Source organism: Penicillium malachiteum, assembly GCF_028827825.1.
Source record: "Penicillium malachiteum strain IBT 17515 chromosome Unknown utg000004l:1.0-4883003.0:1.0-4884900.0, whole genome shotgun sequence".
Lineage (NCBI taxonomy): Eukaryota > Fungi > Ascomycota > Eurotiomycetes > Eurotiales > Aspergillaceae > Penicillium > Penicillium malachiteum.
In genome coordinates, this window is record NW_026643097.1 from 4,781,285 (window position 1) to 4,806,018 (window position 24,734).

Genomic DNA, 24,734 nt, shown 5'->3' on the forward strand with positions numbered 1-24,734 from the left:
CCCATAGGTGAATCACCAACTCATACACTGCGGCTTCATGTGCGGCTATTGCGGTGTCAAACCCCTTATGGCCGCACTAGCCTATAAGGTCATAGAAGCGGACTCCTGTCTGCGGCTACTGCGGCGGAGAAACCCCATTATTGACATCTCTACTTTGGCTTCGCCCGCTCGGCTCCTTCACCCCATCTGCTATGTTATCTCCGGGAAAATCAAGTTCTAGGCTTCAACCGATGGACTCTTGAAGCTGGGACTTTCCAAATCCGATCAAATATGATAAGGCTGAGATGGAGTGAGCCGCAGAGAACCACAGAACTTGTGTCTGGGTCTGAAGTGTATAAAGAGAGGCATTTCCTGCTCCAGAGAGGGATAGAAAATTACCACATCTCTTCTACTTCTATTTCCAGAGCGTTCCTTCCTCACTCAGAGCATAAGCACCTCGCCTTGTTCAACTCAAACGACTACGTTACCAACAGCCAACACGACAACCAGCATGGCCAAATACGTCAAGGATCAGTCTGCTGACTTCAGAAACACCATTGAAAGAGTCGCTATCATCGGTGTAAGTAATCCACTCCACGGCTCTACATATACAGAAACACTGACAAACAAATTCAGGCTGGAGGTACCATTGGATTGCCCATCACCAACGCTCTTCTGAAGACCGGAAGACACATAGTTACGGCTATCTCCCGCGAAGACAGTGGTAACAAGCTCCCCGAGGGCATTCTCGTTGCCACAGTCGACTACAATGATGAAGCGACCATTGTTGCCGCCTTGAAGGGCCAGCAATTTGTGATCATAACCATGGCCCCCACTGCGCCCAAGGGTACCCACAGCAAGATTGTCCAGGCAGCTGCTAAGGCTGGCGTTCCTTATGTCATGCCTAACTGGTATGCGGCCGATATTGGCAACGTTAAACTCGGCCAAGACATCTTGCTGGGTCCCCAAGACCAGGCTAATCGGAATGAGATTGAAAGCCTCGGAATGCAGTGGGTCAATATATGCTGTGGGTTCTGGTACGACTATAGCCTGGCAGGCGGGGAATCACGTTTTGGACTCGACTTTTCCACGCGTTCTTTGACTATCTATGATGACGGAAACGCTCAGATTTCGACATCGACCTTATCTCAGGTTGGGCGCGCCGTGGCTAAGCTTCTGAGCCTCAATGAACTTCCCGAGGATGAAAACGATAAGAACCTTACTCTTTCGACATTCCTTAACAAGGGCGTGTACATCCAGAGCTTTTTGGTCAGTCAGAACGAAATGTTTGAGAGCGTCAAGCGAGTCACTGGCACCACCAATTCCAACTGGACGATTACCCACGAGGCTACCAACAAGCGATATGAGAATGGCCTAGCGCAAGTGAAAGTGGGTAACATGATGCACTTTAGCAAGCTGCTCTACGCCAGAGTGTTCTATCCGGATGGTTCCGGTGACTTCTCGAACAAGTCACAAAATGAGTTGCTTGCATTGCCAAACGAGGACCTGGATCAGTCCACCAAGGCTGGAATAGATTTGATTGCGGAGTTAGGCCGTCGGGTTGAGCGTATGGCAGCATAGCTGCATAGGAGGACAGCCACAGCGGGAAGGGAAAGTCTTTAGATATTGTCTCTAGATATTGTCTTGAAATGGAATGATTGCACTCAAAATTAGGCTGATTTGAATTAGTGCTCCTGTAAATCGATCATAATTCTGTGAGTACTTAGACCCCACCACACGTGTGCATGAAAGAGATTAATTTCGTAAGAAGTACTATACATAGCACCTTATCTAGACCTCGGCACTTAAATCGTTTGAAATAATTGTGAAGGTGAAAAGTACTTTCAATGGATGACTAGGATATTACGTATTAAATTTTTTTGATTGGTCAATATATTACCATACAAGTAAATCATAATACTTCACCTGGCGCATAAATCGGGGGCCATCGGGTCTCCCGTGTGGAGTCGTGAACAGATGCGGAGGACTGGAGTATGTATTACTACAAGCGAAGGATTTTAGCCCCCAAAATGTGTTTCAGGTTTTACTCAAAAATAAATTAATTTCCGTGTTAGTCTATGTTAGTATATGCACCATTATGCATGAATACGTAGCCGGCGTCATATGTTAACCTTGTTAATCCTATCATGATTTTGTTCATGTAAGGAGTGGAAATGAGAGAGGTATTATGCATTTAATGGTGGAACTACTACTGTACTACTACTCAAATGAGCCCATAATTTCTATTTCGCATAAAACATTAGGAAAGAATGTTGTCAGCCATATATGCCGATCCCTACCTATTTATGCATGGTGGTGCATCGAATTGGCCAGGATCTCGAACAAAGAACTAGTTTTAGCTTATTCTCCATCTTCTCGAAATACAAGATGCATCCCACCTGCATTTCTGTCACATTCACTTCACGCCACACTCTAACTGTGAAGCAAACTTAACCGCCCCGATCGAGATGCCTGCTCGATCTTCCCTCTTAGTGAAACTCTCACTTTGGGCGGCTATCACTTTGTTTGGGTGTCGTCTATCTGGTATTCGTTTAGAGTCAATAGGACCATTCGTCATATGGTTATGTTGCACTTGGCTCTCTTATTGTATTATAATTCTTGGATGGAGAACTATCGGTCGACAATGGTTCAGCCCTTACAATGATTTACCTGGGCCTAAGGTATGTAATGCGTTCATAGTTTCTAAGGTTCGTGTGGAATTGATCCTGACAAAGACCCCTGCAGGGAGGGAGCATCCTTTTTCGACACGCCTCAGCTATTTTTGATCAGCCCCTGGGGCACCAAATTACTCAATGGGTAAACACAATCCCGAATGATGGGCTTCTTCACTTCTTCGGATTTTTGGGGGCCGAATACCTCATTACGACAAATGTGGAGAGCTTATCCGATGTTCTTACCAATCGTTCGTATCTGTTTCAGAAGACCAGTGGTCTCCACAGATGGACAGTGCGCTTCTTTGGAGAGGGCATTGTCATCCAGGAAGGCGAAAAGCATAAGCAAAATCGAAAGTCATTCGTCCAGGTCTTCAATCAACGACAGGTTGACAAGCTAAAGCCGGTTCTATCTGGGAAAGCAACTCAGATTGTGGACCACATCGAACAAAGATGCGCAAAGAGTGATGAGAAGCACCTGAAGTCTGCTATTCTTAACGTCAGTGACTTGACAAAGGCAATCACTCTCGACGTGATGGGAATCGTTGCCCTTGGTGTTGACTTTAATACTATTCTTGGCCAAAATGTCGAGATCACCGATGTCTTTCAGACCCTTTTCTCCACTGGTGATTTGAAAAAGTCTCATTTTATGTGGCACAACTCTGCTCCATCTTGGCTTATCAAAATGTTCCCGTCCAAAATAGATCGACAAATGGACGATGCTCATCTAAAGCTCAAGGTAAATCTTGAAAAGTTACTTAAAGAAAAGCTCGCCACTTTAAAGATGAAGGATGTATCTGATGAGGATATCCTAACTCAAATTGCATGCTCCGGAGATTTTACACCAGAAGAGATCATTCCACAGGTTGTTACGACACTTGCAGCTGGGTAAGTTCACTCTTAGACAATTACACCATATTCGATCACGAATGCTAACAATCACTACAGTTTTGAGAGCACAGCAGGCACATTAGCTTGGACTCTTTACTGCGTTGCCACAAACTCAGAGGTTCAGAAGAGCTTACGACAGGAGCTACGTGAAGCCAAGGCCACAAAAGGCCAGTTAAGTGAGGCAGATTATGAAAAATTACCCTTGTTAAATGGTATATGCAACGAATCATCTCGTCTATACCCTACATTTGCCATGACAATGCGCAAGGCTACCTGTGATACCTACATCACCGGACGCCATGTTCAAGCGGGTACATATATTGTGATTGTGCCCCGAGCAATCAACCGAGCAAAGCACCTGTGGGGTGCTGATTCTGAGGAGTTTATACCGGAGCGATGGATCGATAGAGCTGATCCAGAAAACCCCAAAATCAATCCCACGGGAGGAGCGTCTTCACCCATGAGCATGCTTTCCTTCCTCTACGGACCTCGAAGCTGTGTTGGGCGGTCATTATCCTTGGCAGGAATCAGGAGAATGACAGCTCGGATTGTTGAGCGGTTTGAGATGGAGACGACAAGTTCAGTTGTCCCTGAGTCAACGGGCTGGCTTTCATCGGCCCCTTCTTCCGAATTACAGTTGAAATTCACACAAATAGATGAATAGATCGCTTGAGCGAGAATTTTTTGATTGTTATGTATTTAATCATGATGAATATAGAAGCGTTGATGGGAGTCACAATTCAAATACCAAAAGCTTTTGCCTGTCAAAATTGAAGTTGATAGAACACACTATGAATGATTTGAGCATCTTTCTATCTTATATTTGTCTCAGACATGTTGATCGTGAATATCCATATCATGGCTTAGTTCACCGACCGAAAAGCTCTCATATCGTTCTATATGATGATTCCCGAGTCCTTCATCTCGTGGAGGTACCACGTTCAATACATAAGTGCTTGGAGATACAGTTGCTCTTGCCCCAAATATCCTGCGTTTAATTAATTCAAAAGCTCTTCCAATTTTTGACTTCTCACCGATAATTTTGAAAAGCGGCCATAGTGGAGCGGCTGTTAACGCAATAAGCACTGACCAGAGCTCTGTTATGTTCAAAATCAGGCTTATGCCTTTCGTGCCTGGAAAAATATAAGTGAAGTGACAAAGACGGGGAGTCCAATAGGATTGTGGAATATCTAGTATACGAACCTTTTGCTAGACACAGTAACAGTAAGTTGACTATGCCCAAAATTGTACCTATCGTACCCAAGCTGAGCAAAATACAAACGAGGAACTTTTGCGTTCTGCGAATCCGACGGTTCCACATCATAATCACCGGGTATACGAGTAGCAGCAGATCGGTAATAGCGGACCATGCTAGGAAAGTATCAAAGTCAGCACTTAGGACTGAAAAGAAATTCCCCCAAGAGCAGAATCGGTTGAATTGCATACTTGCTGACCAAATCGAGAAGTAAATCGCCTTATGCCCACATTTCCCAGTCCGGGTCTGGGCGGATGAATGGCATTGTAGGAAGACAACAATGGTTAATGCTATAGCACTAACAAACTTCATTTGAAATCTCAGTCACTTGAGTCAGGCAAGCCGCAACAATGAACTTAAAGCCGACATCTGGAGAGCCTGAGATTGGGATCTCATATTCAGACCGGCTGCGCTGAGTAAGATCCATCGACCAACCCTGTATATTCTATCCTGTAAGTGAAGAATATACATAGTCATCGCAAGTTTCATAAAAGCCACTGCCCAATACCCTGCGAGGTCGTCCAGGACTAGAAGTGCCGTCAAAGAAGCTAAACGCCTATGACAGAGGGCAATGCAGTATAGCGCCGTACTAAGTATTGCAAGAAACTGGGATTGTCAATATCGTTTTATGAAGCATTGACAGGACTTGAATGGAAACAAATCTCATGACAGGTAGAGCGATTCAAATGTCATCTTATGTTGCGTGAAAAAGGTAGGAATCTGGAATCTTCAAGTTGTGACTTACCCAGCCAACAGTAGCCCATGCCAGAGCCCAGCCACTTTTGTGACGAACAACAAAAAAGTAAGTATGGAAGCGCAGAATCATCAAAATTGTTGCCAAAGAAGACAGAGAGACGCTGAGCGCTATTATTCCCTGTTTATATTGGCGCGTATAACGATAGTGGGCCATTATTAAGTGAGAGTCATTTCGTTGATCTTAAACATTGATCAAGATAAGACCAAATGAAGCCTCGCCTACGCACTCAAGTGCTGGCAATATGTCCTTAATATGAGAGTTTTTTTTCTTTCTCATCCATGAGTCCTTCAACTTGAAATTATAAGCTCCTTCAACAAGTTCAGGTTTAAGTTTGAATCTAATTCCAGCTGAACGGGGCAATCTGTGCATGTGCGACTTATTCAGCTACTTGGTACTAGGTACCCAAGGGGGCTTTCTTTGACTTGAACTGCCATTTTTCCGACAAAGTGACTTTTATGTAATCCGTTCAAGTATCCAAAATTTCAAAGGTTACGTGCAACTTGAAGAGTGCAGCCAAAAATGAAACCGTTGCGTTCAGACTACACATTTGTCTCCCTAGACAACGAAAGGTGACCAATAAAAGATGAGTGGAACTTGAAAATCTTGAGAGCGAATGAAGCATTCAGCTGTGTCGTCAATATGCGAGTGTATTAATCAATATTATACACCAGGAAAGACGGGGTCCATTCCGCACGGGGAATGAACCGCGAAAGGATCAATGTGGCTTTAAATATCATCCGCAAAAAGATTCGTTAAATCAAATGGTTCGGAAAATCCACTCTCCATCGGGAAAATACTAGTATTTTCGCTGGACATGTAGGAGTTCTCATTGGTCGCGACATATACTTGGCGTTGATTATGCATCATCGATACATATGAAGCATATGAATGATCCGACTACCAAAATATGTGCCATCAGTACTCCATTCGCCCGATGTGTTAGATCAAATTCGACTTAGGAAATCATGCAGCCATGGCTTTGCTATGAAATCACCTTCGCATAGTAGAGGAGGGGGAGACGGGACTCTCGAAAGTTCCATTGGCCTTGTTATAGTTCCGGCCTCCACATCTTGTATATAATCCCGAGCGATTTGAGCAAGATCGGAGAGAAGAGAGAATTGTAAGCGCCCATTCGAGGAAAATTCCACGCGGCAGAAATATCCGGAAGCCACGCCCATCAAAGCAATATTATTCTTCGTTTCCTCGTGAGACGGGTTGTGAATCACGAAGTCGAAGAGTATGAAGATAGCCGACAGCGGGACAGATAGAAGAATCCTGGTCGAATATTAGTAAATATTTCCATATTGTGTCATCAAAATGGATAGCCAGAAGGAAAACGCACCAAATTGGAGTAGACGTCTCCACATCGATGTATCTTGTTAGATCAATAATCGCACGGGACGCGTGTAGAAGCTGTTTCGCTGTCTCCTGTCTTTTCGAAATTAAATCTTCAGGCAGAATACTAAGCTTCAGTCGAGCCAGAGCAATAACAGCACTGTAGTAATGGAAACTGATCTTCAGCTTCAATTCCATTAACAGGCTTCCCATAACGTTAGCTTGAAGATTACACCCGGGCCGGAAGTGGGGGACAATAGACATCTGCCATCGGTCAAGATCGATCTCGAAACCCTCTATACGGGCAATCAGAGTATTGTTAGGAACCAATGTTGCGCTGATCGTGAAAAGAGAGCTCTGGGCTTTGGATAGCAACCGGCTTAAGCTACACAGTGCGCGGAAGGAGTCAAATCCGTCAAAGACTGCCTCCGGAATTTGAGGCGCCGGTATACCAATATTAGAGTCGACTAAGATCTTGAATCTCCAGTCAGAGAAATTGGCATCCTTAAGGGTGGAATGACATACAGAGTCCCTGTCGCATATGAAAGATTGCGTCTTTTCCAATATGTAAGTCACCCAAAATATCCTCTGACACAGATCGATATTTTCGCTTTCGTACATGGCCCGATTAAGGCCAAGCGCTTGCACAATTCTGGCGGCTTGGGTTGTCAACGATTTCTCAATCTGAACCCAGGAAGTGTTGCGAGCAAATATAGCCTAAACAGTATTAGTCAATAATTCATGCAAGGAAGAAGAATTCAATAACCATTGCTATCACCGCCTGTTCAAATTAGTAATATGATCGTGATATTCTGGCAAGGGCCATACCTGAGCATGAACCAAAGTCTCCTTAGAGGCAATGATATTGGGGAAATGACTAAAGGCAACCTTGAATAGCTTCCAGGCTGTCCCTTGGCCCGGCTGGAAACATCCCCCTTCTCGACGTTGGCAGCCAAGTGCTAGTACTGCGTGATACAAGGCCGAAAATGATGCGCTTTCCTGACAGAATGCGAGGCATTGTTTATCGAGAGCCTTTTTCTCAAACTCCTCTCGGTGTAAAAATGGGTATATTGGGTGCACGTGCTCGAAGTATGCTGAGGTATTGTTAACAAAACATCCAATATAGTATGATTTGGGAACGAACAGGCGCAATATGCACTAGCACTAGTAGCATCTATCCCGGAATTCGATGAGATGGTGTGAGGATTTGAATTCGTTGAATTTTCTGAGGAGAGGATGTTATGATTGACTCGTGCATTTGTAGAATCAATCAGGCGCGTGAAAAAATCCTGGAATCTCGTGTGACCCAGAAGCTTGGATATGGAGGCTATCTTGCAGTCCGAAAAAATAGCAATGTTGGAACTCCCAGCTGTGAATTATTAATAATGGAACTATGCAGTGATTCACCTATTCCAAGAAGAAAAATCATACCATATTAATCATGAGGCTGGAATTGCCTCGTCAGTGGTTTGTTCATTACACATGGGGGCCTTAAGAAATGCGACCTTCAATAAGGAACTTTCAGTTCGGCTTTTCCCGACTAGTGCTTTACTCTCAAGAAGGTGATCCACATAAAGCTTGGTAGGAGTGCCAAAGATAGGTGAAGAGCTTTGCCCTGCCCATGGAATGAAATCGCTGGAGAACGGATTCTGTGAATTACCACCACCCTCTGTGGACCCTTCTTGAAATTAAGGAAATGGGTTAATTATGAAGCATTCAACTGAAAGTGGCTGCGTAACTCACCACTGATAGCTCTTTGGGCATTGGGAATACGAGATCTCCTTTTCTCTCTCTGCTTCCTCAGTGGGAAAACACATGGGATTTGACGTCTCTATAGCTTGATATGAGCATGACAGACACAGGAATGATGATTTTTCGGATTCTTACGTAGCACATCTCGCAGATCTTGGTACCACAGGTGCCCGTTGGCATTACTGTAATAGAAGCGGTCAATATATGTGCCTAGTTCAAATGTTTGTTCAAACGTTGAGAATATTTAAATAAGGGTGGTCAATCTTACCTTTACACTTCACTTTTCGAACCTGGCATTCAACGCAGGAATTAGAAGCCCTGGGCTGCACCATTTTGAATCTCGCCCGTGGACTGCGATGACAGAAAATTAAACCCTGATTCACTGTTCTCGGTCAGATCTGGATCTTGTATCCGAGGGTCTAGTCCAACATTGACGCATCACGTAACGCCGATGAACGCGCTACACGTGATCTTCAGCACGTGATATAACACTTAAAGGATGCACTAGGCTAGAAAGAGGCTAGTGGCTTTCAAGACGTCAACTGGCAGGTCTATACGACAGTCGATCGCTTAAGAATGCAGCTACTTGAAAATAATTAAATGGAACAAAATACGATAAAATAGGAAGAAGTATGGAGGTCCTCTTGGAATAAACCTGCAAAAGGCTAGAGGAAACCACGAACAATTACGATCATGCTTATTGTTTGATAAACGTTAATACCATATCAGATTTAATCGAGTTCAAGTCAATCGCCGCCGTCAGTATGAAGTTGCACATAGTAAAATGGCGTATATTAGTCGAATCCTGCATTCCAGCCAAGTCTCTATCTTGAAGCTTGACAGTCGACTGTAGATATCTGTTAAACCACTGTAATGAATCAAACTTTTATTGTGGCATGGCGGAAGTTTGAAACCGGTATAATCCAGCAAGTTATGTAGAATACGACGTTAATTAGAAGGGAATCAAAGCAATGGATAAATTGCCGGAGTTTTATTGCAGACTCGGATGAATATGAAGCTCACAGTTTTTTAAATCCACCAATTATCGACTTCCTATGGAGAAAACTCTATACTTTCCCCCAACTTCGAACTGAGCACGGCCAATTCAATGATCCGAATAATATCACGAGCCTCAGAGCCACTAACAGGCACAGTCCCTTGTCCGCTCAGGGTACAAGCGAGTTTGCGGTAATACTCAGCCCAAGTGGGATGCTGAACAGGTATGATGACCTTTTCAACGACAGACCCGTCGCTTTGCTTAGCAGTAAGAACTCCTTTTTCAAGTTAATGAATGAACCCAAAGTATCTCGGAAAATGACTGACCATATCTTTCCCCAGACTCCTCACCAAATCCTTCGTCGACAGGACTTTTTCCGGCTATGAGATGGTCTTTCTGGATGTCCATGTAAAACTTGTTTATTGTTAGTCTCTTCGAATTCTGGATAAATGAGTTGTCAGACACACCTTCTTGAAACTTCTTTTGTCTTCTCTCACTAAGAATCGATGTGGGGGCTTATCCGAACTTATTCTAACAGCCTTAGCAGTAACAAGAATCCCACTATTGTAGTGCATTAACACCGTGAAAATGTTGCTGGACTCAGAAGAATCAGTTTCTTCGATTTGATCATCAAGAAGGCCGGTAATCCTTTCAGGCAAGCCGAATATCTGAACCGCCTGATCCAGAAGATGTGTCCCAAGATCGTAAATTGCCTTGATCTGTAAAGTAGCCTTGGTCACAGTCATAGGTTTATCAATGATTGACTTGGGCTGGAATAATTCAAAGCGAGTATCAAAGTCAATGACTTGACCTAGCGTACCACTGTTTACCAATTGGCTTAAAGTAACGAAGTCGGAATCCCAACGACGATCTAATTACAAAAGGTCGCTAGTTAGCCACGGCTGAAATGATATTATAGCAACCAAAAAGTGATGTTCTGGTAGTACTTACTATGGAATACAGCCAGAACTCTCTGCTGTTCACGGGCCAAAGCTATAAGCTCATCGGCCTCTTTGGCAGTATGGGTAAAAGGCTTCTCGCAAAGAACTAGTTGCCAAGACAATGTCAGTATACTGGCAAGAGGCGAATAACAGACAACTTGCAAGTTTCAATTTTGAAAAAGGTAGGATAGAGAAAAGAATAGCATACCATGCTTTTGTGCGTATAGTGCAGACTTGGTCAGCGAATAGTGCGACTCAGTGGGAGTCGAAATCACCACCAGATCGACCATAGTGTTCTCTAACATGTCTTCTAGAGAATGAAAGCATTTCACATCGAGATTTTCCTTTCCTGCATCGTTTCTCACTTGGGGGGCTTCGTTGAACGATAGCGTGAAGTTCGTATTCAGGCAGTGCATTGATGAAAGGAATGTGGAATATTTTTGCACTCAAGCCATATCCCACGATCCCGACTTTCCAGATCTTTGAAGTCATTTTCCTGACAGCGTTTGAGGCGAGAAAGAAATTCAAACAGCCCAAAAACAGGTACTGATGAGCTTCAGAAGAGCATGTGCTTGGAGGGAGGATTTGGTAACCGGAGAAGACCTGATGATGGAGTGTGGTGGAAGGCGATATCCATATGAGAAATGGATATGGTCCTAACACAATTCAATGACTTGATGCTTGATGCACCGGGTTAGGCACATTTAAATAAATTAACAGATCAATTAGCCCACAAGATGAACGAGTTTTTGTCACTTAGCTTTGAAGATACCCACATACCCACTAATCCCGAAAGTCCAAGTAAAGAGAGTAGATTCAAGTCAGGCCTCCAGCCTGTTTCTCCGTGTAGCCGAAGACGCGCGTCTTTAGCTCAATGCTACTATTGCCATATATTCCATGGTTATTAAATATGTGCTTTTGTTTCGTGGTTGGACCAAACAAGTAATACCCGAAACCCCGAGTCTGAACGAAGCTTTGGAGGCAAATCCCGAAACTCCGTCTGACAACCAGAAAATGAGAATGTGCTATAAAGATCTCTCCGTTCCATTTTATGAGTCATCTCATAACTAATATTCGGGGCAGTTACGATGGTCAAAAAGGTGCGTACTATATACTAAAGTATGAACTATTACTGTGCTCACTAGAGAGACAATAGGCAATTATCATTGGCGCTGGCCCGGCAGGGCTTGCAGCTGCTTTGCGTCTGAAACAGAATAACGGAATCGACTGCATCGTTTATGAGATCCGCGAAAAGCCCGCTACAATTGGTGGCGCGGTCAATATTCCTCCTAATGGCGTTCGATTGTTCAACAAGCTCGGGGTATATGACGCTCTTAATGCTCGAGCTTCCTCAGCTTCCTTGATGACCATTGCACCGACAGATAAAACGCCCATCTTTGAATATGATATTGGGGAAGCTTGCAGGAATGCCACTGGGTTCGGCATATGGCGAGTGTTGAGAGCAGATATCATTGAGGTCCTTCTTGCTGCCGCTCAACACGAAAAAATTCCCGTTGAGTTTGGCAAAACATTGACGGAGGTCTTTGAGACACGGGAGAGCGTCAAAGTCACCTTCGAGGACGGCACGGAAGACTCTGCCGACATCCTTCTCGGCTGTGATGGCATCCACTCCTCGGTGCGTAAGCTACATGTTGACCCTCTTATCGAGCCGGAATATTCTGGGGTCTCGAACATGTTTGCGATCTTACCGTCGACAGCTCTTGCTGCTCCCTCGCCTGTCAAGCCAGCCATCCAAATGACATTCACTTCCGATGGCCTCTTCTCTGTCGTCCCATGCACGGCTTCTGGCGACCAACTGTATTGGTTTTACTCGCGAAAGATTGAAATGCCAGGGGATGAAGACAGTCGTGATGGCTGGGAAGCCTTTGGTCAGAAGGCTGTTCAGGACTTGAAGATGGGCATGTTCGACGCGCTCAAGGACGTAACCGGGAAGTGGGGAGACGCTATAAGAGGCCTAATCTCAGCAACGGACAGTGTCAAGTTCTACCCCATTTACAAGATGGCCCCGTCGTGTCGATGGTCAACTGGTCGTTGCATTTTACTTGGCGATGCTGCCCACGCTATGCAGCCACATCTTGGTCAAGGAACTTCCATGGCACTGGAGGATGTTTTCTTACTCTCACGCCTTTTGGAGAGTCGACCTATCGAGCTAGATGAGGCTTTCAGGCGTTATGAAGAGATTAGACGTCCCCGGGTTGAGAAAATCTCTCAAAGTGCGGCTCACTCCGGAAACCTGCGAGCAAAATTGGATCCTAGCATGTCTCGGACGCGTGAAGAGACACTCGCGGCTCAGTGGCGCAATGGATCACGACTGACTGATTATGTCTATAACATCCTTGAGGTAGAGCTGTGATACGGATTTCTGTAAAGTGCCGTATTGTTATTTCCCACGTTGGACAAGGTGACGAAACATGCATCACAATTTGTACATTCTAAATTGACTCAATTGATTTCATCCTTTTATCACGTTTGTTAGAATAATTTGTTCCAATCTCATGCGTCCCTTGCAGATTCAGGACGAATGCCCCAGTGTAGAAACTGATATCTTCTTCTACAAGCCATAGATCGTGCTCGCTCCCATACCCAAGCCAAATTTTGAATTTTCCGAAATATCTCGTCCAAGTGAATCTGGAAAGAGGATTGAGAAATAGAAAGAAATGACGTCCTCCGAAAAATCGCACCATAGCTGGGAGTTTCGGTACGAAGGACTCGTATTCGTATAATCTTTGTCCTCCACTTTTACTTAAGACTCTTTACCTATTACACAGGTGGCCGCTTCCAAGATTTTAATTCGTCTATTCATTTTTCTATATTTGAAACATTTCGAGGAATAACTATATTCTAAAACGATTAAAAAGATAGCCGATGTTTTCATGCTATTGATGACAGTTCGATTCTTGACAGCGATAATGAGGTGCACGGCGGGTATCATACTGAACCTTTGGAATACTTCCCGTGCGCCCTAAGCTTCTTTCCATAAATATAAAACAGATATGGAATGGGAAGCATCGCGATAGAAATGAAACCCAGAGTACTCGCTGCCCAGGGAACACCAAGATTGCGAAACATAGTGTTGGTAAAGAATGAAAAGCAACCAGCGAGGATAGAGCGCAGAAAAGTGCTTGTTGCAACGGCACTGGCTGCTGTCGAGTGGAAGGTATCGATCAGATAGTTCATGGCTGGTTGAAGGATTGTCAAAATCCCAATACCCATCATCACAGCGCCGATATTTGGTGCGATCCAATGAATGTCTGCAGGACTGGTCCAACCGAATATAAACAAACCCCCTGCAAAGAAGACAGAGCCCAGCATCATTGGGGGAGGACGGGGTTCTGGAACAGGGCGGTGATTATTTTCCTTCAACCGTTTCACGCCAAGTTTTGATTGGCGAGGTTGATAACGGCACCGATGGAAATACCGATAAAGTAGGCCAGGAAAGGAAGAGCACCAACAACTTGATTCCAACCTCGAATGTCTTGAAAAATGATTGGGAATGCGGCTAAGCTGAGGTAAAGAATTGCGTATACAAATGATGCATATAGTGCAACGAAGAAGCAAATTGGGGTTATTAGGAGTCGTAGGGGACGAAGAAGATACTTTTTCCCAAAATCTCTCCAAGTGAAATTCCACTCTTCATGGTGGGCATGGAGTGCCGAGTTTCCTGTTTCAAAGCGTAGGCGCTGTGCCGTATATTTTAATAGGACAGGTGGGTAGCTTTCGTCTACAATGAGGATGTCTAATATAGCGAACACCATCATCATGATCCCGGTAAGATACTCAGTCCAACGCCAGCCAAGATTGCTTTGTGAGATAGCACCTCCCACGATAGGGCCTAAAACAGGTCCACCAAATACTGCCAATGAGTATATCACTCTCGCTGCACCACGCTGTTCAGGTGTCCAAATGTCGCCTAACACCCCGCCGCAATTTGTCACAGGGGCAGATCCAAAGAACCCGGTAAAAAAGCGGGTTATCATAACAGTCTGTATATCTTTGGCGGTCGCAGTAGCAAAGGAAAACACAGCGGCGAAGAAATAAGGGATGACAACAGCGGGCTTTCGTCCGTACATCTCTGATATTGGTGCCCAGATGAGAGGACCCAATCCCAAGGCGAATAGAAGCAATAAAGTTCCGAGGGTCGCGACTTCAGTTGACACTTAAAATTCCGCGCTGATTTGTGTTTGGCCGGTAGAGTAGCTGAAATAGTCTTGTCATTAGTCGTGGTTGAATGGTTGGTTTCCCAGAAAACATACGTAGAACTGGCCCACGGAGCACCTAACTGAGTAAAAAAGTGAGCAAAATATCAAGGAAATAGTTTGGAGCTGGTAATAGCGCACCCATTGCAGTGAATCCGTAGAGAATAGTTGTAATGGCCTTCTTTGAGAATGACCAATTCAGAGGTTGGTAGGGATCATCAGGACCGTCAAACTCGACAATCATATGTTCACCTGTTCTCAAATGCGAGCGAGGATTGATAACATGCTTTCCATCGAGTTCACAGCACTCTGGAGTCCGTGTTCGACAGATCGTCGGCATTGACTTGACATTTTCTAAACCCTCCACTGAACCCGAGAGATCAGGGTTATTTCTTGCCAATTGTGCACCGCTGTATTTCGTGGCAGCGACATCGCTTGAGTCACTGGACCTGTAATTACCCAAAGTCTCTTTGGCCATAATTCACGCATTCATGTAAATATTTCTCGGAACAAAAACGCAATGCTGAAACACTATTAGAATGGGCGGTTGGTTGCGAGTCATAAGAGAAGACTCACGAGAACGTTGGAAGTGCAAGGTGAAATGAAATCAAATTTGACAAATGGTGGCCACGATGAATGCAATTGAAAGATACTGGGTGATAATATCATGGTTAAGAGCACATCAGCCTTGCAAATCTCCAAATACTATGAGCCTGGTAAATCGAACATCGATGCAATGGTGGGGCCGGTACTTCGGCAATGGGTCTGCGGTCGGCTTTTCGGTTCAACCAGATCTCAAGTGCTTCTAATTCACTAATCCGGGAATAAGAACGCAAAGCCTCAGTGCATTCTCAATATTTGCCGTTTTTTTCTCGGGTCGGCATGGATGGATGGTGTAGGGAGTGATGTTGATGGATAGATTTCGGGGTTTCGGGAATTTCCAGGTTCAAGTTGGGATTTCGGGATTTCGGGACTTGATTACAAGGCGCTCAGATCCACAACCTCATGCCATTTAATCAATGAACGACGATGATACATCGTATTATCAAGGGTTGAGCAGATTAGGTAACTCAGTATTATCAAAGCTTTCTTTCAATGAGCCTCGCTGGTGCTTGAGTTCTATGTCAGTGGCAAGGACCAAATTTTTACTCCGCACATATATGTCCACGAGTGAAAGAGCCCATTTAATGGTTTTAAGGCTCAACTGTGGGAGGTAACTCCTTTTTGAAAAAATAAACCAGAATATCAGCCTCGGACGGATACTAGTAACAAATGAGAGAAAGAAATCTGACATAGTAAATGCTCACTGGCAATATTGGAGTCACTATTATAATAGGGCCGAAAAGTGAGTGCATTGCAACCCGATGCAGTCTCAGATGCCAGTGTATCATGACCACTAGCAGTTGACATATCGAGGAAAAGCCCTGGGAGATATGTGCCTGGAGCGAGAGTCTAACATTGAACATCTTCGAGAAACATAATTGGCCCAGACATCTCAAGTGCTGGAGCGCCCGTTGTTTACCAGTGGTAGTTTGTACTACTGGCACATGTATGCACATGTGCACTCGGACTATAGAAGTACTAGTATCCTTCAAAATTGACCGGGTGATGCTCAGGTGCTCTACCAATGTGATTGGAGAGCAGATATAGTAGTATTGATAACCTTGGAAGGCAAATTTCGATTAGGTTGAAAAGAGTCCCCAAGTTTGTAAGGCCTACAAAGTGGTACCTGATTGCCGTTCCCATTTAAATGCCTAATTGCAAGGCTGCGTAGGTACTAATGGGCCCCGGTGGTTGTGCATCTTCGGCTCATTATGGTATTGAGTAACATCCAATATTCGGAAGTAAAAGTGATATCCCGTTAGGTGAATGATCTTTGATAAATCCCTTCTTATTTGTGGGTTTTGTCTCAAGTGTTCTGTCGTTTTCTTCAAATTTAGCTGAAACCATATGACCACTGAGAAATCAACACTTGAGTACTTACTGATAGAGAACAAGGGAGTTGAACAAAAGTACCCACACTATCAAAAGGGGCCAAAAATTGTGGATAAAATACGTGTTCAACTCAAATTTGGAATTTTACCGAATTTTAGTGTGCTCGAAAGGGACTGAGAGGTGGAGATATAATATTTGAGGGACCTGAGTGCATAAACCTAGTGATATGTCTGAGATCTGATCATTATGCACTGTAACTCAACGTCACGATTGGGGTTAAATCTTCGTCCTCTAGTTGGGAGCTAATGCGAGACTGAAAGCAAACGTGAAAGGGGCATTCGCAGTAGAGCGTCGCACTGATGCCCAATTAATATCTGAGCAAGATCTTGTTGGCTATTCGATTTGATCGACCACTGCAGTTTTCAGAAATACTGGGATCATCAACTTGAAGGCTTCACATGAACAAAGCTGGACTCGAGACTGTAATAAACGCTAGGCCCGGGCTCTTTGCCAATAAGAATGACTAAACATCCTTTGATTCACCTGCATGTCCCTCTTTGCACACGTCTCCTGCCGCTAGTGATGTCTCCTAGCCTATAATCTGCTGAGAGCTGAAGATTTGACAAAGGGATCCTTGAAAACATACCCCGATCTGCTGCATATTTATAGCATCTGTGGTTCTTTTAGCCGAGAATTCCAGGCACCGTGACTAATTTATGTAAAATCTATTGTATTTGTGATCAAAGTGCGTTCAACATAAGCGCTGAGCCATGAGAGACCGCTTGATTTTTCCATAGAATTTCAAGTAGATGATTCGTTACTTGAGTGTGCGGGTGATTTGAGCGGAGTTTAAAGGCCTTTGAGTGATTGCGTTCATCTTGAAGTTGCTGGACCATAAATATCAGACCCAATTCCCCCTCATCTTTATCCGCACATGTGCATGCCCGGTCATCCAGCAGAATCAGTATCACGAACATCAACCCTTGCAAAATTTTACAGACATTCCAGGAAAGAAAATCTTTAGAATTTCTTTCAGAATGCCCAGGTGAGTTCACTTCAAAAATCCCCGACTCTTAATTCTTTCGTCCTAACGTTGTTTTAGTTCAAATCACCCGGTGCGAGCTTCGCCCCAACCCGAGCAGAGTCTCATCCTCGACGATGATCTCCCAGCCTCTTTATTGGAAAATATTGATCTGGAAGAGTGGTACGGCGATATCGATGACATTGGGCATGAGTCACATCATGTTCACACATTTTTCCAGCAACTCCTCTCACATTGGATTCAAACCTCGACGATCGGCTCCATTCGGCTCCCGCAAAATATGCACGAGTTCCCATATGAGTCAAAACCGGATTTGGCCATGTGTTATGGTTCAAATAATCAGCCGCCATATATTCTTCTCTTTCTGGGGGAGGAAAGTGAGTTCCCTGATCGTGAGGGGCTGGCAGAAAGGCTCCGAGAAATGGCGACGTCATATTTAAGGAGTATGGGTCAAATAGAGAGTGAAGTCATGATCGCCGGTATTGCTGCCCTTGGGAAAAGGGTAAAATTCTCTATTTGGACGCGACAACCTGGCAGCGAAAGAGTCGAAATCTCGCCTTCTTATTGGAGATCGGGTGACTTGAGGGGCAGCCCGGAAAACTGGGGCATGAGTATAGAGGATCCTTTGTTTCGAAGATTCCTCTGCGAAGTGGCCGAATATGGATATCGCAAAGCCCTGAATGCTTTGTACTAGGGATAAGGACATTCATAGCTGAAGCTTTGTTATACGGACCACACGGCTCTTCCAAGGTTGGTCATATTGCTATATGCTCGGAAGAGAAGACTCGGTTCAGGTACCTTGTCAACTGGTTGACTGTTTCCAACTATGATTTCGGATTATCTTTTTGAGTGGCTTGGCTGCCAGGTCGCAGCTCTCGATATCTGCCTGTCGGCGCTTATTATTCATGTCGAGTCTTAGTAGCTTCGACCTTTGGTGGGGTTGCTGAAGTCATTCATTAGCCCAGTGTCATTCTTTACTATGTATGTTCAACAAACGAGTATGCATGTGTGTAGTAAATCCATGGTCAAATATACCTACTATTTTGTTGTTCTGTAAGATCTTGAAGAAATTAGAAGAAGAATTCAACGTGACCAGGCGAGTCTCACATCTGTTGGTCTTTTTGATGAGTCCTACTGCAATTAGCGAGCCGCATTAGCAAGACTCGGAATGAGACTAGTAAGTTCCACCAGTTGACAACATATGATCCATGGTCTGAGTGGCACCTTGAAATTGAAAACAGAGCTGGGCTTATCTAGCATTCTCTTTCTGTGCCACTGGCATACTAGGTAGCATACTACTATGTCTATCGTCCGCTACCTTCAAGTTTCATGAGACGACACAGCACTCGAGTCTGCAGGGCCGAGGAATGGTATGGCTCATGAAGCATGGGGAGGGCAACTTCTACATGGAAGAGAGAGCTAAAACTACTACTAGCACAGACTAACTGACACTTAGTCTGGTAATTTCACACATCAGTTTCCCCCACATCGATTCTACGACAACGTAGGTAATGATAGAAGGATGGAGGACGGAAATTTCAAATGTTGCTACTCTGCGACGTGTCGGAGTGAGGAGATGGTGATATCTCTACGGTCACAGCCAGTTGACAGGTACTAGTAATAGATAAAATAATCAAACCCCATTCACGATGACTGAGGCATCCTGGATCTTCGACCCGGAGCTAGGATTATTTCGATCCTGGCCAGCCTTCATGTTGTATCACCAGCAGGGCCGCACATCTTGTTCAAGGAGCTCAATGAACTTGAATTCATCTAATTTCATTTTTCGATCATCGGTATCGCCGCTGCGGTGTGACACTGTCAATCTCACATGCATACATAGGAATCTATGCAAAGATGCCTTACCAGTATCCATGTACCATCCTTCCTATTTCCTATATGGAAGGTATACCTTAGTTCGAGATCTTTGACCCCCACATTCCAAGGTTGTTTGATGTTGTGAGACGAAGCTAACCGCTAGTACGGTCATTGCCAGGTGTCATGCATCTCGATGGACAGTCTATTTAACATTGGATGTGGGGCAAGGGCATTTAAAGAATAAGATGAGAAGTCATATTTCGAGTCCCTAATGTACGCCGTGGGTAAAGGGTTTTCCCTCATAGTCGGCTAAAAACTCGAACCTACTAATTCTCTCGTATTCATTACAAGGAATATTATTTCAAATTATAGTTGAGAATCTTCAAATATTTCAAATGGTACTAGTGATTCTTACCAGAGGATTGAAATCCTAACATGGCAATTAGTACATAGTATTAAGAGGCTTTCTTGACCCCAGAAACTATGACTGTTGGTCATAGCTTCAAGTTTTGTCTGAGACAATTCATGATCGAAGAGAGTACATTATACTAAAACGATAGATATTTTGTTTTTTTTTTCTAGCCTCTAGCTGTCATCACGCATCAAATCTCTGCCGTTTTTCCGGGGGTGTTGATTGTCGTCATGGGAAGTCGAGTGATCATCCTGGACTTGGGTATGAGAGTGGGGTGAAGACGCAATTTTGCCGTCGGTCTTAAAAGACGCAATGATAAGATGGCCGAGCACTAAAAAGACTGATCATTTCAAATTATGGGAAGTGAAGAGTTAGTGTTGGCTTGATGGTCGAAAACCTACATCAGATGACTTCAATACTAGTAGATCCACGCAATCATATTGAAAACTCAATGAAGATACATCAAACGCATGTACATAGTCTCAGACATCATTCCCAGTACATACATAGTAGATTCACCTCTCGGAGTTACCGTGCCAATTTCATCATATTCACTGAGCCGTGTCTTGGCTTAAAATCCAATGTGGAGTCGAGATGGACTCAAACAGGGCACAAACGCCCGTGGCCCTCGGTTACAAAGCCTTCTGGAAAGCCGCTAGAAGATCATGTGTCTCAAGTTCAGCCGTGCTGATTGGGAAAAAAGCTACCATGAACAGCTGTACCAGCAGATGTCCTCGGATAACACATTCGGGGCAACCCCAGTTTCGCATTGGCCAACTCGGCTGATTGAGTCCACCTGACTGAAAAAGGGGGAAAGGGTAACGAACTTAAAACCACAATTCCAATACAGATAGCGACCTTATAAGGGACAGATCGAAGTTCTGTTTGAATAAAAGAGGGGCAGCCCTATGGGTAACGGAGATGAAAGTGGGAATTTTCAACAGATACGTGGCCTGTGATGCAACGAGCGGTGAATCTGCGGGGTCCGACCGAGTCAGTTCTTAGTGATTGTGGACAAATCGAAGAGGCTCCAAGGCAGACACAATCTGGGATTGGTTGAAGGGACTTTGTGCCCTGCAACACGGGTCTCATTCGGGTCACTTCTCACCGACCATATTTCCACTAAACCTTACCAGTGGATTCGCGGGTTTCCTCAGCTTTGTCCGGTTGGTGAATTGGAGGGACGGTCCGCTTGATGGATTCACAATCACCAATTTCATTGGTGATGATAAAGACTGGGGCGTTATCATCCACTCATGAGGTCAGGTTTGAGAGTGACCCGCTTGAATTTAATTGGATGCCCTACAGGGCCAGGACAGACGATCACTCGGGATGAAATTGAGGAGAAAAAGAAGAGAAACTGGGAAGAATAAATAACCTGCTGCCTCCCACAGAACGTTTTGTCATACTCCTCCCTACTTGATCCCTCCACCTCTTTCTCCCACTTCTCCCCTCTCTATATCTATCCAAGGAATGCGCGCTCAGTCCCACCAGAGCGGCAACTATCCCCGGCGCTCTCTATCACAGACATCAGCCACTACTACCTCTTCCAGAAGTACTGAGCGCTCTGACGAGAAGAAGCATCATCGTCGGATATCCAATCCACTATCCTCAAAACTGTTCCGATCGGGATCCAAATCAAATACCCCGATCGAAATCTCCAAGACTCGGCAGTCTACCACAGACACCCACGATATCCCTCGGAGTAACCCTGACGACTCCTATTTTGATCAACATCCCGGCTCATCTAGCCCTGTCAGAATGTCTCCTGAACCTTTATCACCTCGCTCTCCCAAGCCAGACTTTGAGAAACAGACCGCACCGGCTCATACCCGCAAGAACAGTGATGACTACCGTCGCTATAGTGGTACCGTGAGTCATTATGGTCGTCACTCGAACGATTGGCTTTTCGGTGGCTTCAGTGTTCGCGATACAGTGCGTGATGGTATCGAGAAGCTACGGAATCATGATAAGGACACCTGAAATCATCTACACCCTTCTTCTCGCCATCTGACGAATCTCGGGACACCCTCGGCACTACCCCTTCGGAACAACGCCTCATTTTTTAATGGGCAGTTATCCTTGAATTTTCATACGTGAATCCTCGATTGCCGGGAATTGAATCTATATTTGATTCATTATGAACCCGCAATGGCTCTATCGACCAACTTGTATGATCCTGTCCCGGGTGCTTTGTTGGTGACGGCGAATAGCCGCACCTGGGACACTGATATGTCATTACGATGACCTATTTGCATGATTTTGAAGATTTTGATCTTCTGTTACGAAGATGATGACCTGAATGTTTTTGTTTTCCTTCACCAAGCGTGCAAGATATGTCCTTTACTGGGACCAGCTGGACTCTTCCCCATAAGAATAATTATTACTTAGTTTTATTGGACAGAATGAATACCTTTTCACTCTCATGGCAAATTTAAAGCTCTCCTTCTATATACTATCTACCAATTGTTGATATCCATTCCCATCGCCGAAACTATGATCATCGTCTCGGTCTCCCGTCTTCAACGCCGAAGCCCTCTCGGAGCACTTGAACCAAAAGGAGCGCTTCCGTCTCCGATCATCGGCACTTCTCCGACACGGACTCATCCCGCACAGTATAAAACCACGATTGACTCACACTTACCCCAGAAATATTTGAAAAATATCATCTAGATATAATTCCTCTATGAGCGAATATAGTATGAACCACGCCCTTTTATTTGTTTACAAATTCGCAAATTTCAGCCTGAGCCAAACAACTCTCATAGTATTCCGCCCCCACTCTCATCGTGCATTTCAGTCTACATCCTTCAGTGTGCGTCGCCAAGAACAATCTAAATCTTTTGCACACGGCAAATTCAAGTTTCAAACAATCATGGACCCTGCCAAGCCTGTAGTGGCTGTTTTGTATCAGGCTCTGCCGCCACCCATGTACGGTGGTGTGAGTAAGCCACCCAAACCAGGAGGTATGTTCATATCACATGTGCAGTACACTATGTATACGAAGTAAACCTGTTAGTATACGAGTGTGATTTTGAATCAAACTGATTGGTTGCATTTAGGTTATCGTGATTCAGGCGCTGATGTCGCTTATACTCTGCAATCTGCAGGGACCACCGTGCTGACACCGGTGGAGTCGCCAGACCCTGCGAATCAGAATCATTGGTGCTTCCCTGATACTGAGGAAGGAATCATGAAGGCCACTCAAAGAGGTGCTACCCATCTTTGGGCTAATACCGTTCTTTTCGCAGAACATCCGTTGCAGACTTCGCCCTTGTTAAAGGAGTATGAATCCAGCATCCGCGTTATTGCCCAACCGCCGCTTTGCGCAGATCAATTCGATGATAAGTCTTTCACGAATGATTTGCTTCGAAAGCGTGAGGATCTGACGTTGCCAAAGTCGTGGACTGTTGACGATCCACGATCGTCGGATGAGGTGACTGGCCACACACAGAAAGAGAAACAAGTCCAGGATACCTTGACCCAGGTGCTGAGCTCTATCCAGGAAGATGATTATCCCATTGTTGCGAAGCCGGTTCGTGGACGGGGCAGTCATGGTGTGAAGATCTGTCATGATGCGACGGAGCTTTCCGAGCATGTTGCGCGGTTATTCGATGAATCACCGCGGGTTTTGCTGGAGGAGTATTTGACAGGTGAAGAAGGCACTGTTACCATTCTACCACCGTGGACCACCTCTACCCCTGGATTTGAATTCTCAGGCCAGCATTCCGCGCACTGGACTCTACCCCCTGTCACTCGCTTCAACCATGTTGATGGTATTGCGCCGTACAGTGGCAAGATCGCTGTGACAGTGAATTCTCGTGCAGTAACCGCAGCAGAGATGGAAGCGGATCCAGCATATGGACAGATCATGAAAGAATGTGCGACTGTGGCTGGTCTACTAGGGACCACTGCACCCCTACGTATTGACATCCGACGATTCAGGCCGGGATCGAGATTTGCTTTGTTCGATATCAACATGAAGCCGGTGAGTCACATCAATGCAATCTCAAAAATTGATTTTGTGTCACAATTATACTGATTCAATTGGAACAGAATATCACTGGCCCCGGCCGCCCTGGCCGAGACGACCAATTAAGTCTCATGGGATTAGCCGCCGAGAGTATAGGTATGAACTATACTGGTTTCTTGCAGTACGTACTGGGGTCTGCGCAGAAGCTCGTTGATCTTCGCAACTTCAGTAGTACATTACTTGACAAATCAGATTAAGTGGGAATGCGGAAAAAGAAAAGTTCAAATAATCCCAGGAGCCTAGTACCTGGAAAAAAGAAAAAAAGAAGGTAATTACAAATAGTACGCAGGGACCTGGGGTAAAAAGTTCGCCATTTATGTTTTCTTTTGATTTCTCTCTTGACCCTGACTCGACGCCCTGTAATTATGATTGTGCATGTGTTCAATCACTTCGTCACAAGTTAGCCGTTGACGTAGGAGGTATACTGCGTATGCACAAACACCGCCTAGAGGTATAATAGAACACTTCCAAGGTGACAGAGATTGAAGATTCTCAATAGAATAAAAAGAAAAGAAAAGAATTATCATTGATTCGGTCCCTCATACTAAGTAAGGGTTTCAATACTGAGAACATTGAATGTTGAAAATGCTTAAGCCTCGTCTTTGCGGGCGTTCCACAATAGGGAGAACGCCAAAGACTCCAAAGAAAAAAAAGAAAAAGGTCTAGACAAATCAAAAGCAAATATGAGATGAAAAAAG

General features: G+C 44.7%; 12 protein-coding genes across 12 annotated transcripts; 6 read left to right on the forward strand and 6 right to left on the reverse strand.

Annotated features, from left to right (window-relative positions):
- Nucleotides 1-490: 490 nt before the first annotated feature.
- On the forward strand, nt 491-1,560 carry N7483_009855 (aromatic alcohol reductase; the record flags this gene model as incomplete). The annotated part of the gene is made up of 2 exons (XM_057093282.1): nt 491-559; nt 616-1,560. The coding sequence occupies 2 exons, from the start codon at nt 491-493 to the stop codon at nt 1,558-1,560; spliced, it is 1,014 nt and encodes a 337-aa protein (XP_056944456.1).
- A 1,080-nt stretch (nt 1,561-2,640) lies between these two features.
- Nucleotides 2,641-4,206, forward strand: N7483_009856 (cytochrome P450; the record flags this gene model as incomplete). Its single annotated transcript, XM_057093283.1, has 3 exons — nt 2,641-2,660; nt 2,733-3,539; nt 3,600-4,206. The coding sequence occupies 3 exons, from the start codon at nt 2,641-2,643 to the stop codon at nt 4,204-4,206; spliced, it is 1,434 nt and encodes a 477-aa protein (XP_056944457.1).
- Nucleotides 4,207-4,572: 366 nt separating this feature from the next.
- N7483_009857 (uncharacterized protein) lies at nt 4,573-4,912 on the reverse strand (the record flags this gene model as incomplete). The annotated part of the gene is made up of 2 exons (XM_057093284.1): nt 4,573-4,675; nt 4,803-4,912. 2 exons carry the CDS (start codon nt 4,910-4,912, stop codon nt 4,573-4,575), a joined length of 213 nt encoding a protein of 70 aa, XP_056944458.1.
- Nucleotides 4,913-5,095: 183 nt separating this feature from the next.
- On the reverse strand, nt 5,096-5,707 carry N7483_009858 (uncharacterized protein; the record flags this gene model as incomplete). The annotated part of the gene is made up of 2 exons (XM_057093285.1): nt 5,096-5,233; nt 5,543-5,707. 2 exons carry the CDS (start codon nt 5,705-5,707, stop codon nt 5,096-5,098), a joined length of 303 nt encoding a protein of 100 aa, XP_056944459.1.
- A 791-nt stretch (nt 5,708-6,498) lies between these two features.
- N7483_009859 (fungal specific transcription factor domain-containing protein) lies at nt 6,499-8,063 on the reverse strand (the record flags this gene model as incomplete). The annotated part of the gene is made up of 4 exons (XM_057093286.1): nt 6,499-6,829; nt 6,897-7,606; nt 7,718-7,983; nt 8,030-8,063. The coding sequence occupies 4 exons, from the start codon at nt 8,061-8,063 to the stop codon at nt 6,499-6,501; spliced, it is 1,341 nt and encodes a 446-aa protein (XP_056944460.1).
- Nucleotides 8,064-9,694: 1,631 nt separating this feature from the next.
- N7483_009860 (uncharacterized protein) lies at nt 9,695-10,995 on the reverse strand (the record flags this gene model as incomplete). Its single annotated transcript, XM_057093287.1, has 5 exons — nt 9,695-9,915; nt 9,965-10,052; nt 10,106-10,509; nt 10,590-10,685; nt 10,788-10,995. 5 exons carry the CDS (start codon nt 10,993-10,995, stop codon nt 9,695-9,697), a joined length of 1,017 nt encoding a protein of 338 aa, XP_056944461.1.
- A 672-nt stretch (nt 10,996-11,667) lies between these two features.
- On the forward strand, nt 11,668-12,953 carry N7483_009861 (FAD-dependent oxidoreductase; the record flags this gene model as incomplete). The annotated part of the gene is made up of 2 exons (XM_057093288.1): nt 11,668-11,679; nt 11,736-12,953. 2 exons carry the CDS (start codon nt 11,668-11,670, stop codon nt 12,951-12,953), a joined length of 1,230 nt encoding a protein of 409 aa, XP_056944462.1.
- A 575-nt stretch (nt 12,954-13,528) lies between these two features.
- Nucleotides 13,529-13,912, reverse strand: N7483_009862 (Major facilitator superfamily domain general substrate transporter; the record flags this gene model as incomplete). The annotated part of the gene is made up of 1 exon (XM_057093289.1): nt 13,529-13,912. The coding sequence occupies one exon, from the start codon at nt 13,910-13,912 to the stop codon at nt 13,529-13,531; it is 384 nt and encodes a 127-aa protein (XP_056944463.1).
- A 56-nt stretch (nt 13,913-13,968) lies between these two features.
- On the reverse strand, nt 13,969-15,274 carry N7483_009863 (uncharacterized protein; the record flags this gene model as incomplete). Its single annotated transcript, XM_057093290.1, has 2 exons — nt 13,969-14,756; nt 14,938-15,274. The coding sequence occupies 2 exons, from the start codon at nt 15,272-15,274 to the stop codon at nt 13,969-13,971; spliced, it is 1,125 nt and encodes a 374-aa protein (XP_056944464.1).
- Nucleotides 15,275-17,768: 2,494 nt separating this feature from the next.
- N7483_009864 (uncharacterized protein) lies at nt 17,769-18,467 on the forward strand (the record flags this gene model as incomplete). Its single annotated transcript, XM_057093291.1, has 2 exons — nt 17,769-17,776; nt 17,834-18,467. The coding sequence occupies 2 exons, from the start codon at nt 17,769-17,771 to the stop codon at nt 18,465-18,467; spliced, it is 642 nt and encodes a 213-aa protein (XP_056944465.1).
- A 3,009-nt stretch (nt 18,468-21,476) lies between these two features.
- N7483_009865 (uncharacterized protein) lies at nt 21,477-21,986 on the forward strand (the record flags this gene model as incomplete). Its single annotated transcript, XM_057093292.1, has 1 exon — nt 21,477-21,986. The coding sequence occupies one exon, from the start codon at nt 21,477-21,479 to the stop codon at nt 21,984-21,986; it is 510 nt and encodes a 169-aa protein (XP_056944466.1).
- An 892-nt stretch (nt 21,987-22,878) lies between these two features.
- N7483_009866 (glutathione synthetase ATP-binding domain-like protein) lies at nt 22,879-24,233 on the forward strand (the record flags this gene model as incomplete). Its single annotated transcript, XM_057093293.1, has 3 exons — nt 22,879-22,969; nt 23,066-23,991; nt 24,060-24,233. 3 exons carry the CDS (start codon nt 22,879-22,881, stop codon nt 24,231-24,233), a joined length of 1,191 nt encoding a protein of 396 aa, XP_056944467.1.
- Between the last annotated feature and the right edge of the window lie 501 nt (nt 24,234-24,734).